Source organism: Dipodomys ordii, unplaced genomic scaffold (assembly GCF_000151885.1).
Source record: "Dipodomys ordii isolate 6190 unplaced genomic scaffold, Dord_2.0 Scaffold74, whole genome shotgun sequence".
NCBI classification, from domain to species: Eukaryota; Metazoa; Chordata; class Mammalia; order Rodentia; family Heteromyidae; genus Dipodomys; species Dipodomys ordii.
The window spans coordinates 4,859,485-4,871,820 of record NW_012267290.1 but is presented as its reverse complement, the minus strand read 5'-3'; the positions used below and the strand labels follow the sequence as shown (position 1 = coordinate 4,871,820).

The 12,336-nt window shown below is 49.2% G+C and overlaps 1 protein-coding gene across 1 annotated transcript in view; it reads right to left on the bottom strand.

Moving 5' to 3' along the window:
- Positions 1 to 12,336, bottom strand: part of LOC105991563 (CUB and sushi domain-containing protein 1-like) — an 871,556-nt gene that overhangs the window by 3,977 nt on the left and 855,243 nt on the right. The window contains exons 62-67 of the mRNA XM_013024215.1: positions 12,192 to 12,303; positions 11,348 to 11,527; positions 10,110 to 10,154; positions 7,322 to 7,483; positions 5,956 to 6,068; positions 5,076 to 5,163 (exon numbers count right to left, since the gene is read on the bottom strand). Of these exons, the coding sequence (XP_012879669.1) occupies positions 5,076 to 5,163; positions 5,956 to 6,068; positions 7,322 to 7,483; positions 10,110 to 10,154; positions 11,348 to 11,527; positions 12,192 to 12,303 (700 nt within the window). The remainder of the gene's footprint in view (positions 1 to 5,075; positions 5,164 to 5,955; positions 6,069 to 7,321; positions 7,484 to 10,109; positions 10,155 to 11,347; positions 11,528 to 12,191; positions 12,304 to 12,336) is intronic.

The window sequence follows — 12,336 nt, the reverse complement described above, 5'->3', positions numbered from 1 at the left end:
TCAGCATGGAGGCCGGGGCGGGCTCCCGTCAGCGTGGGGGCCGGGGCGGGCCGCCGGCTCCCGTCAACGTGGAGACTGAGGGACACAGCTCCTTCACCATGAAAGGAACATTCACCACCAGGGGCGATGGCAGCCTGTACTCCCAGCATTTGGGAAGCTGAAGCAGGAGGACCCAGAGTTCCAAGTGTGGGATAAGAAGCGTTGTGGACCAGCCTAACCTGCTGAGGGAGGCCCTTCTCAAACAACAGCAGCTGAGACTGTGGTTAGCTCTAGGCCGCACCTACAGCGGAAATCCAGCCATCAGACCCTCATGACCCGACTGTGGGCAAAGAACGAAGTTGGTTTTGGGGGGAGTTCACTTACAAGGTAGGATCTGAAACTCATTTGGCCAAATGCCAGGGGTCACGAAGTGCGCAGGTGTGTAATCAGTCAGGTGTGGCGTGCTCGTTGGCCAGCTCGTCTCCAGAACTGGTGGAATTCCAAATCGAAAGCAAAGTCTTGTTTATTCTTGTAAGCCGAACATGCACAAGAGCGATCAGAGGCTGAGAATCCTTCCATTGCTGGTGAACATTTCAGCTTTCACAGACAAGTCCCGGGACGCCATCCATGTCATGCATGGGGGTGACTGGAGCAGTGTGGAGGTGAGGGAGCACGTCCAGCCCAGCCTTGTGACGTCCAGCCCAGCCATCATGACGTCCAGCCCAGCCTTGTGACGTCCAGCCCAGCCATCGTGATGTCCAGCCCAGTCTTGTGACATCCAGCCCCAGTCTCATGATGTCCAGCCCAGCCTTGTGATGTCCAGCCCAGCCATCATGACATCCAGCCCAGCCTCATGATGTCCAGCCCAGCCATCGTGACATCCAGCCCCAGCCATCGTGACGTCCAGCCCAGCCTTGTGACGTCCAGCCCAGCCATCGTGACATCCAGCCCAGCCTTGTGACATCCAGCCCCAGTCTCATGATGTCCAGCCCAGCCTTGTGATGTCCAGCCCAGCCATCGTGACGTCCAGCCCAGCCTCATGATGTCCAGCCCAGCCATCGTGACGTCCAGCCCAGCCTCATGATGTCCAGCCCAGCCATCGTGACATCCAGCCCCAGCCATCGTGACGTCCAGCCCAGGCATCATGACGTCCAGCCCAGCCTTGTGATGTCCAGCCCAGCCTTGTGACGTCCAGCCCAGCCTTGTGACATCCAGCCCAGCCATCGTGACGTCCAGCTCCAGCCATCGTGCCTGAGTCCAGGATGTGGCAGACAGGAGCCACTGAGCCAGAGGTGGCTTCTCCAACAAGAAGACCAATGCTTCACTGGACAATGGCCCCCCTCTGCGTCGCTCTGTGTAAGAATCAGGTGACCTGTGCAACTCACACACTTGGAGCGATGACTGGCATGTGGTCAGTCAGACCCAAGTCTCCATGGAGCTTCTAGAATCCAGCCCCTGCTTAAGCTATTTTCAGATGTGTGGAGGCATTTTGGACTCAAGACTCAAGTTTCATTTTTGGACTCTCGTGGGTTCTACTTAGTGCCCATGTCTGATTCCCAGGGTATCTGCACGTGGTTTCCCAGTAGGACCAAACTTTATATAGTTTGTCCATAATAAATATAAAACTGCCAGTCTCAAAATTCTGGAAAATCTCCATGCCCAAGAGACCGCACTTTGTAACACAGGACAACAGAGATACTGCTCTGTGGACAGTACCGTCACCCAGCCTCAGATGGCTGAGCTACTATAAGGCTCCTACCTAGTTCCAGCCACTTTCTTAGTTTTAATGATTTGCAGGACAACACAGCCATGGAGTATTAAGTGAAATGGCAGAAAAGGTCACGAAAATAATTCATGTGAGGGAAATAAAAATGAAGACTCATTCTGTGCCCTGTGTGCTGATCTAAAGCCTCCTTTCAATACTGCATGAATATTGTCTGTGTTTCCCTTTTCTTTCCTATAATGTACACTTTCATGGGGGCTTCTCACTCACCTATTTTCGAGTTTTTTCTTTGGGCACATATACAACATTCCATTTATAAGGTGTATAGGAAGAAGTTTGTTGGTTCTATATACCAAAAATACTTTTGCTAGTTACTACTACTTCTAACTCTTCCAGTTTTTTCTCTACAGTTGAATGAGATGTATCTCTGCGTTTATTCATGCAACATTCTAGGTAGAAGCATGGCCTAATACAATCTGTGCTGTTTAGTGTCACGGTGTCTTACCTAGATTCCGTCCAAAGACATTCTCCAGTTTTGTGCTGTGGTTTATGGGATGTCAGCGTGTGAGCTACCAGTGCTGCCTGCCTGCCCTGGCCTTCCCTTCCTGCCCACTCTCTCCTCTCTGTTGCAATCCCTCCTGGAATTACTACCACTTCTGTGCTGATTCAATCTGAGGGTTTGTTTTAAATGCAGATTTCTTTACTGATGAAGGAACGTAAGCATATTTTCACAGGGGATGAGCCAGGTGAGTCACTGTATCATCAGAGAGATAAAATCATCAAGTCCTTTAGTCCACCTCTGAGTCTTTTAGATGCTCTCGATAAAACCACTGATCAGTTTCATGTTGTTTTTTTTCCCGCAGATATTCTTTCACTCCATGTGTGGATAAAGTCATTCCATTTTAATGGGGAAACCAATTTGAGTTTCTTATACAAGATTTTACATTAAAGTTGTCTTTCAAATTAACTTGGTTTCAGCACTTACTTAATGATAATCACTCCTTTTGTTGTTGTCTTCTGACTGAGACAATTAGGTTTACTTTTACCCATAAACATGGGCTTCCGCCATCACTCTTCAATGAATGATTGTCGCTGAGGCATTACTTAAGTGTAGCCTTTTCTAATTAGGTGAACAGAAAATTTTCTTGGGATTCAAATTGGTTTGTTCCTGACAAAAAGCTCATCATTACATGCGCATACGGATTTCTTGTGAATTCGAGCTGTTATTTTGTTAGATGAAAAAAGGAATGAGGTTATATAAAGAAAATGTGAGATAGCAAAGCAATAAACCGGGTCTGTTGGTGGGGTGAGTGACCGTGGACATCCACAGGCTGCTCGTGGGGTGAGTGACCGTGGACATCCACAGGCTGCTCGTGGGGTGAGTGACCGTGGACAGCCACAGGCTGCTCGTGGGGTGAGTGACTGTGGACAGCCACAGTCTGGCTCACTGCAGTGTTCTGAAATACGAGCAGGACGGGGGCTGGGGAGGAAGCCCAGGGAAGGGTTTGGCTGAGACCGGGAGGAAGACATCACCCATCATTAGGGTTGGTGGGCAGCATTTATTGTTCCTCATCACCAATTTGAAGTAGTAGCGACTGCTGACATGGTCCTTGACGCTCTTCTACCCAGGGGTACCGACTGTGCAATGGTGGACGCCGTTATGAGTCGTGTGCATGCTGGTTTAGGCCCACCGACGGCTCACTGGCGCTGACGTACAGGCTGTGGGGCCTCCCCTGCACCGAGACCCCGGGACACCTCAGTCGTGTGGACTGAGCCCTGGCCCAGGGGCAGCACCCTGTCCAAAGCCGTCCTCACCAAGGTGGCTCTGGCGCCCGTGCTGCGTGGCGCGGCTGCTCTCCAAAGTGTCAGTGCTTACACAGCAGTCTGCAAGCAGCACGGAGCCATTGGTAGTGACAGGGCTGATCTCCTCCACACCAGCACCTTCTCCTCTGCGTTGGTGCGGTCCCTTTGATCTTTAGCTTCCACAATGAGCTTCCTGCGGCAGCTCAAGGACTCTGCAAGTCCGACAGCCACATGAGGTAACTTGTCTATCTTGTTGAAAATACAGACTCGGCGGTAAAACACCTCACATCACACTTTACAAAAAGAATATTGCACCTCATTCTTCATCGTAAAAGCGGCCAGCAGGCAAGAGACAAGCCGAGGGATGTGGGTCCACCTTCTCGCTCTGACTCAGAGGTCAAGTCAGAGGGTGGAGGCAGATGAGGAGGAAGGAGGAGGGTCCGAGGGCCAGCACTGTTCTCACGGGCACCAATACACATGCCTCGCTCCTCCAATGCATGTGCTGAACAGTGGCTTCTAGGTTAATGTCCGACGAAATTCGCCCGATGACATTATTCACAGAAGCGATTATTTTATGATAGACATATAATTTGTGCAAGTTATTTCTGTTCTTAAAAGCGGGTTGCATTTTATTTTTGTGGTTTTTGCAGCCAAACCCAAGGCCTTGTGCACAGAGCTCAAATGTCTCACCACAGAGGGGTAATTTCTGCTTTGTAAGAATAGTTAGTTTTTTAAATGTTCATTATTTATACAGAGTAGGGTTTCATTACTAAGTTCCATATTTACTAGGTGTTCTAATCAATATAGTCTTGATTGAAACATGCCTCTATAGGGAAAGAACATATTTTTATACTTGCCTAACCAAAAATGTTGTAGTTGTTGAATGAAAGGACATCTGCTCACATATCTCCAAACTCACACATAATATGTCTGATCAACCAGCCCAAACTGCCTTCCCTAAAGTGTGCCATTCGAATAGCTAAAATCCAGACAGCCTGTGGCATATTTGTGTGTGTCTACATGTCTATAGACACACACCTATATATATATATATATACATATACACCCATGTGTACATATATATGCACACATATATACACAGATATATACAGATATATGTATGTATATATACACACACACACATATATATATATACATATTTAGAGACCTTAGAAGTTTGTTGGCCATTTTTAATTATTCTTACTTTTTAAAAATTATTTTTCACTTTTAGTTTCCTTAGGTATTATATTACGTGTATTGCAAGAGTCCGTTTCATTCTTTGGCTAATAAGGGTATAATATATAAAGATATAAGGATATAGATTCTATAGCTATCTACATAGATACAGACATATGATATATATCTCTATATATTTATAAGGTAAGTATTTTGATACAATGATTTATTACTAACTCTGGCATATTTCTTTCCTTATTTACACATTTCTACTTGTCAAAAGAACCCGCTTTTAGGTACTGTAGCACACAGTAATCCCTTTTGGTTGTGTTGTTAGAAGTCATGTCCTTTCTGCTTCTGCTTGGCAGGAAGCTGTGTGGTGAGCTCTGCTTACCTTGTCTCTCTAGCTTGAACTTCCCAAAGTCTTTTCCATGCACGTCACCCTGGAAGGTGAAGCCGCCTCTCTCCAGCCCCGAGGCCACCTGGAGGCAGGGAGGAGGGAGGTGAGGGCCGCGCGGGGCTCCTCTGCGGGCCTCCACAGCCCACCTCACGTCTAACACCCGGCCGCCACATGCAGCTGGAAAACCCTCTTCTGGGGGACATTTGTGGTCACTCCACAGGGAAGCTCAGGAAATGCATGGAAGCCATCCGCTTTGCCCCCTGGCGCGGCCGTCCACACGCTGTCCCACGCGGGGACAACACACACAACGGGCCATTTGTGTCACCACTGTGGGCTGCTGGTCCCCGGGGAGCAGAGCTCCCTCGAGGCCTCCGTGAGCCGGCTGGGATGATGCCGTGAGCACCTCTCCGAACGCACGGGAGATGGCCACCGGCCACGGAAGACCGGGCGGCCCTCAGCCAGCTGGAGGGGAGGCGGGCTTCCCTGTCTCCTTGGCCTCCTAGCGTAGCCGCCTCGCAGCTCTGGACCGTTTTTGATTTTTGGTTTTTTCCATTTCAAATGATGTGGTGGTGGTGTCATGACAGGAAGGGATGGGTGGCTGCGGCTCCTTGCCGGAGCTCAGGACTCCCAGACACAGCCACGGCCTCTGCCCCGTGTCCTTAGCTCTTCCCACACAGACCACAAAGCATGAAATCCCGTGCGGGGAGGGAGGCCAAGACGATGAAGTGTGAAATCCCATGTGGGGAGGGAGGCTGCTCTCAGCTGGGGGGAGGGGGGGGGGGTGGGGGAGGGGAGGAGGGGGAGAAAGGGGAAGGGAGGGGGGAGGAAAGGGGGAGGGGGAGGGGGAGGGGAGGAAGGGGAGGGAGGTACTCACATAACCGTCCAGGCCCCAGTTGTCGTTTTCAAACTTGCTCACAAAAATGTCTGCTGGGCCTTTGATGTGAGCAGCTTTCAGCAGGAGGTGAGCTTCCTCCTTCTTGTAGACCCCTGTGGAGAGACCCAGGCTGTCAGACCTGCGGGACAAGGGGGAAGTGGGGAGGAAGGATAGTGGGGGGGATAGTGCGAGAGGTCAGCCAGCCCTGTGAGGGGTCAGCCAGCCCTGTGAGGGGTCAGCCAGCCCTGGGAGAGGTCAGCCAGCCCTGTGAAAGGTCAGCCAGCCCTGGGAGAGGTCAGCCAGCCCTGTGAGGGGTCAGCCAGCCCTGGGAGGGGTCAGCCAGCCCTGGGGGGGTCAGCCAGCCCTGGGAGGGGTCAGCCAGCCCTGTGAGGGGTCAGCCAGCCCTGGGAGAGGTCAGCCAGCCCTGGGAGGGGTCAGCCAGCCCTGTGGAAGGTCAGCCAGCCCTGGGAGAGGTCAGCCAGCCCTGTGAGGGGTTAGCCAGCCCTGGGAGGGGTCAGCCAGCCCTGGGAGGGGTCAGCCAGCCCTGGGAGGGGTCAGCCAGCCCTGGGAGGGGTCAGCCAGCCCTGTGAAAGGTCAGCCAGCACTGGGAGAGGTCAGCCAGCCCTGTGAGGGGTCAGCCAGCCCTGGGAGGGGTCAGCCAGCCCTGGGAGGGGTCAATATGTTGTCCACAGAACAGACAACATGGGCACCAGAAAACTCAACTGTAAGTTTCATTTTACTGATAAATTACAGCATCGGCATTTTTTTCCTCACTGAAAATAGCTTCTTAATAGAGTTTTTGTATAGACTCCTCTCAGGGGAGTTAAGTGCTCTTCATTAAATTGAACACTTTTACCCCAAACGAAGAAGGAAAGTAACAGGAACCGCAGCCCTCACTGGACCTGGGCTACTTAGAGAGATGACCCTGGGTGGGCGTGGCCCGGTGGGCGTGGCCGAGGAGAGGTGCTGGCCACAGGCGAAGGTTAGGGTGCCTCTGAGTGACCTCACCGCCAGTTCATTTCAAAGATGAGATAATGAATAGATAAAACTAGAAGGAGTGGAGAGCCCCAGACAGGGCAGCACCAATTCCTGTGCACTCAGCTCACAGGAGCAAACCTAACATACACATGGTAAGAACCAAGATATCAAGAAAATGAAATGGACAGGCAGGCATCTGTGAACAGAAGTGTCAGAGTCAAGGTGTACTGTGTGTACACATGAGGATGTCCATCACCTTTCTTGTATCAATGCAGTGGCCTCAAGAATGAGCAAACACTACGGAGCTGTGGAGGTCAGGGAGGGCTCTGGGGCTCCGGGCACACATGGCCAGCAGTGTCTCTGTGAGCTCCGTGATGAGACTATCTACCTGTCAGCTCCAGCTGCACCTGCGGGGCTGCTGTGAGGGTCGCGTTGACCTTGCTGCTGGTTGCGTTGAACCAGTCAACAGTCAGGGTGGCCGGCTGCCTTCTGCCTGTGTATTCGTAATATCCTTTCCACACTGAACTGACGAAAAACACATCTGAAGGAACTGGGAGAGGGAAACAGACAAACGTTAGCACACCATGCCAGGGATTGGATCCAGATATTTTCAAACACCGAAGGCACAAAACTGTGCAGCGAGAGACTTCAATTAACCCCAACAGTGAAGAGTAGGATAGCCTGGGACCCTGTCCTCTCCGGCAAGAGTCAAAAGCAGCAGGTGCACCAGTCAAGTGTGATGAGCATGTAGCCTTTTCTGGCTCTGCTGGGAACATTCTAGCACCTCAGGCATGTCTGTAGGAGCAGAACCCCTTCCTTTAAGAGAACCATGGTGTACGGAGACTGCTCTGCCAACATCAGCCTGAGCTTTTCCTGTGGTCAGCTGTCCTGGGAGCACATGGCAGGCCTGTCTACCCCGAGGGCCTTGGGCTCAGAATTCGCAGTGTCTTTTGTCAGGAATCCCATCCAGACCCGTCACGCTCACATCCCCAAGCCCAGGGCTGGAGACCCAGCTGGAGACAAAGCGCTCCTACCCTGTGGGGTGCATTGTACAAGTGCAGAATATCACCCTCCCCATCACCATTTTCTTCTCTCCCACTTCACTCTCCTTGTGTGATATATCCCACTTTCCTACATGTCTCCAGAAGTGGAAGACATGGTGTCTTTGTGGCCCATAAAATCAATCAGGAGTACATGTAAATACATCAACATATCTTCTTGTGTTCACTGTTAGTGAGATTTTTGTGTCTCTGCTAACATACATGTGTAACTCCTCAAATCTAACACTATTAACGTAAGCATGCATATAGAATGACGGTGTATCGCTCCCCCAGTGCCTCTAGGATCTTCTTCCTTTCTGCCTGACCATGTGCCTCAATTATTTAATTGGACAAAAATCCACTGTAAGTAAAACTGATTAGAACACATGTTGAGCTTCTGGAGATTCATTTTTCCCTGAGTATGTTTTTTTAGCAAGTCCAATTACAATGAGAAATGATCATGTGACAGGGATGAGGTATCTCCCGTGTCCATGCTTCTGCTTGGGGCCAGCTGACCACCTTGCCTGGACAGGCCACGCCTGCCACAAAGCCTGCAAAGCGGGTGCAGGAACGGTAGCAGTGACAGCTTCCTGGGGCTTTGAGGAGCCAGCTGCTGACCCAAGTAACAACTTGATAAGTGAAGCCAGGTAAGGTCTAAAATACTCGCTAATAGATAACAGACATCAAACACATTCATTCATCCATAAATAGCATTGCATAGGTCCTTGTTTTTAACTGGAGATTCTAAAATGATTACATTAACTCTCTAACATTGAACACTTCCAGACAACTCTTTTCCAGGTAGAGCTGGAGATGTTAGTGTGCATGGTTACATCATTTCCTAGGGGTACCTTGGTCCTATCCTTGGACGTGCCAGAGGGGGGGGGCTAAGAACAAGTGGCTTCCACATCTAAACATGGCCACCAGTGACACGGGCAGAGGACATCTCATGGGTCTTGGCCATCTGACCTGTGTATTGTTCTTAGTGTGCAAATGTACGGCAGCAACGATCTGGGATCGAACATACCACCGTTATGACCATAGTTAATGGCACTTCTATTCAGGAAGAAGGGGAAAGACATGCTGATGATAACATTTGCATCTACAAAAATGCACTTCTAGATTTTTCAATATCTGATGCACAAAGTCAGCCAACAGAAGCCAACAGAAAAAAAACATAATAACAAAACAAAAGTATATGGTTCTTTCCCCGAAAGAAGCTGTTGACGGGGTAAGTATTCGTTTGTCCTTTTACATGTAAATAATGCATATAGCCCCCAAAGATAAAAAAAATCTTCAGAGTTTATAACTCAGACTGCAGAGATTCCTTTAGCCATGCTGGTTCAATTTGCCTCACCCAGGAACTGCACATGTACCATAGCATTCTGAATTAACAGCACTACAAATATGTTGATTCTAAAATCAAGCTTTATGCCCAAGAAACTAGAGCTAAAACTGGAGTAAAGAAACTAAAACAAAAAGCCTATATAATTTAAAATTTTTAAATACAAGGTCTGTTTTTTTTTAAAAAAAAACCTTGGCATAAAATTTTAAATTAAAATAGTTTGGGGACATATTTTATGATTTAGATAATCTGAGAGTATCACACAGATCCCCTGTGCCAGGCGATTTCTAATAATGAAATCCTTCCTGGGAAATGGGTGCATGGATTCGGCCTGTGATGTGTTTCAGCAAGGCTTCAATGAGGACAAGCTTTAATCAATGTAAGACAGAGAGAGGATGCCCGGATGGTGGAGATTGCAGAGAGGGTGTGCGTGTGCGTTTGAGGCTCTCTGCCCCGTGCGCGTGTCTGTTCGGGTCTGCGGCTAGGGGACGAACTGCAACCCTATTTATAAGGCTCTCTGTCGTGCTGCCCACGGGAAGGACCGGGCCTGTTCCTCCACACAGTGCCCGAGGCCCTGGGACAGGGCTTCCCATCACCACACGCCAGCCCGCTGGTCAAACACTGGGCCAAGCTGTGGAGGTGTGTGGTCCCTGACACAGGGAGAATCTTAACTTTGTCGTGGACCAATGGGTTCGGGTATCTGAATGCAAAAGGTGTTTCACTGTGCAGAGTACAGTAGAAAACAAAGGACTTTATTTGACCGAAAGCTATAACTCCTCTGGCATACAAACCTGGCGTTTTAGTAACTGTTTCATTAACGTCTCTCACTCCTTTACCTACAAGTAAAAAGACAAATTATCATTTTCAAAAACATTAATTTTTGAAGAAGGTTGAAAAATATGTCAAGATGAAGCAATTTTCCTTTCTCCAGAATTTTTTTAAAAATGTACAACATAGTATATACAGATGCATTTTATACCCATGTCTCGGCTGTGGGATCTGAGTTGAGTTTGTAAGAGCTGAGCTCAGGGTCGGAGTGGATATTCTGTGGGAGGTCTACAACAGAGAGCCTTGCAAATGAGGGTGGTGGGTGGGAGGCAGCTCTGGTCCGGGAGGGCCATTCTGCCTGCACCGGGACACGTCTGAAGTGAGCTGGGATTCACACCTCATCCTCCAATCACCCGCTGAGACCGACGACCTCATGACTTAATAATGAGGGACACACCGTTATTTCCCCTGCCTGCGGTTTAATTCAATCATCAAGTTAGATTTAATTTATAATCCCTTAGCTCTTAAGAGTTTTGCTTCTTAGCGTCCATCCCCTGGACTCCTGGCAGGATGGGCAAGGGGGATGCAGGTTAAATATCCCCAAGGTGAGAATGGTGGGTAGACTGCTCAGGGAAGTCAGGACTCTGCTGGTCTGCCATTCCACACACGTAGAGGATCCAAGCTGGCCGAGAACCAGAGAGGGCACCTGCCGTTCGCCCCCCTCCCACTTAATTCTCTCACGGTAAACACACAAATCGGCAGGTAATTAAAGTGTCATTTTCATGCTAATGGATTTTGTAATTAAAAAAACAATGTCAAGGATATAGAAACTGATGCTGTCAGCAAACAACCTGTGGTCTTAAAAATAAAAACAATGGCTTAATTTGTATGTGCTCAGACACTTGGCAAATATTCATTTACCCGATCTCATTTATGAAGACTACATCTTCTGATGAGATACTAGATACTATTATTGTAAAATTCAGAATGCTTTTCTTCAGCCCAATAGCTTTTCTCTTTGATTGCAAATGTGGCTATAGCAAACAAAGTCTACTGACTGGCCACAGGGGAAAGGATGCACACACCGTACACAGCCCGGCTGACAGTGGCAGGGTCGGCCAGGCCACGGTCCCACCCCATCTCCGGTCACTCAGGGGTCACTCAGGGGTCATCCAGGCACATGTCAGACACACCAGCCCGGCCACACGCAATGCTTTCGTTCCTTTTAGTAAGCACGTTCACATCTCCACCAGCGACTTACTTTTACAAACCGGAGACTTCCCTGTCCACTTCATGTCAGCTTTGCAGGTCCTGTGTTCCGAACCTCCCGCAAGAAAGAACCCCGGGTGGCAGGTGTACACGAGCGTGTAACCAAAGGCCGGGAGATCGATTGCCCTCACGTCCGCGTGCGCTGGGGTCTCCGGCTGCCGGCAGGCATGAGCTGCAGGAACATTTACTGCATTAGCAAGTGCTCACCTCTGCTCAGGATAACGTCAGCAACTGTGCCCAAAACACAGAGCACACATCGGGATGGTTATGAATCTAGTCACTTCTTCATGTCACATATGCATGTCATGGTATGAAGGGACTTAGAGAAGAGATTCCAGCTCTGAAAGAAACAGAACACTTCTGCTACACAGTTAAGGGAAATGGTATATCACCTGTCCTTCAATAACAGTCTTAGAAAGTAACACAGGTGGCCCTCCACGAGCTCAGAGGAGCAGAGTTGATTGTGTCAGCAACTAGTAAATTCATGTTCATTAAGCCAGTGCTAAGAATCGGATGTATATTTAGAAACTTAAGGAACTATTGATCCTTATTTCTTTAAAAATATAAGGAGTAATAATATTTATTCTGTATCTCACCTTCATGGTTTATGAATGTCTCAAATAAAAGCCTTGACCGATTACCCTAGTGATAACTTTTGAGCTGTGAATATAGTTGTGTTAATGCTGCAGGTCATGTTTTTAGGCAGCTTTTGGCCCTTTGATGTTTCAACGTGAGCCAGCCAGTTTCACTCTCAGTGACATGTGAAGAGACACGCAGACCAGCGCTGGGCAGGCTCTGTGTACGGCTGCGGGCGGCACAGGTCAGGGCACGCTTACGTATGCACTCCGTCTGGATCCCACTCCACGTGAGGTTGGCCAGGCACGTGCGGGTGGTGGAGCCCTGGACATGGTACCCTTTCCTGCATCTGAAGAACACGGTGCTTCCCACCTGCAGGGGGAGGAGAGGCTGAAGAGGCGGGTC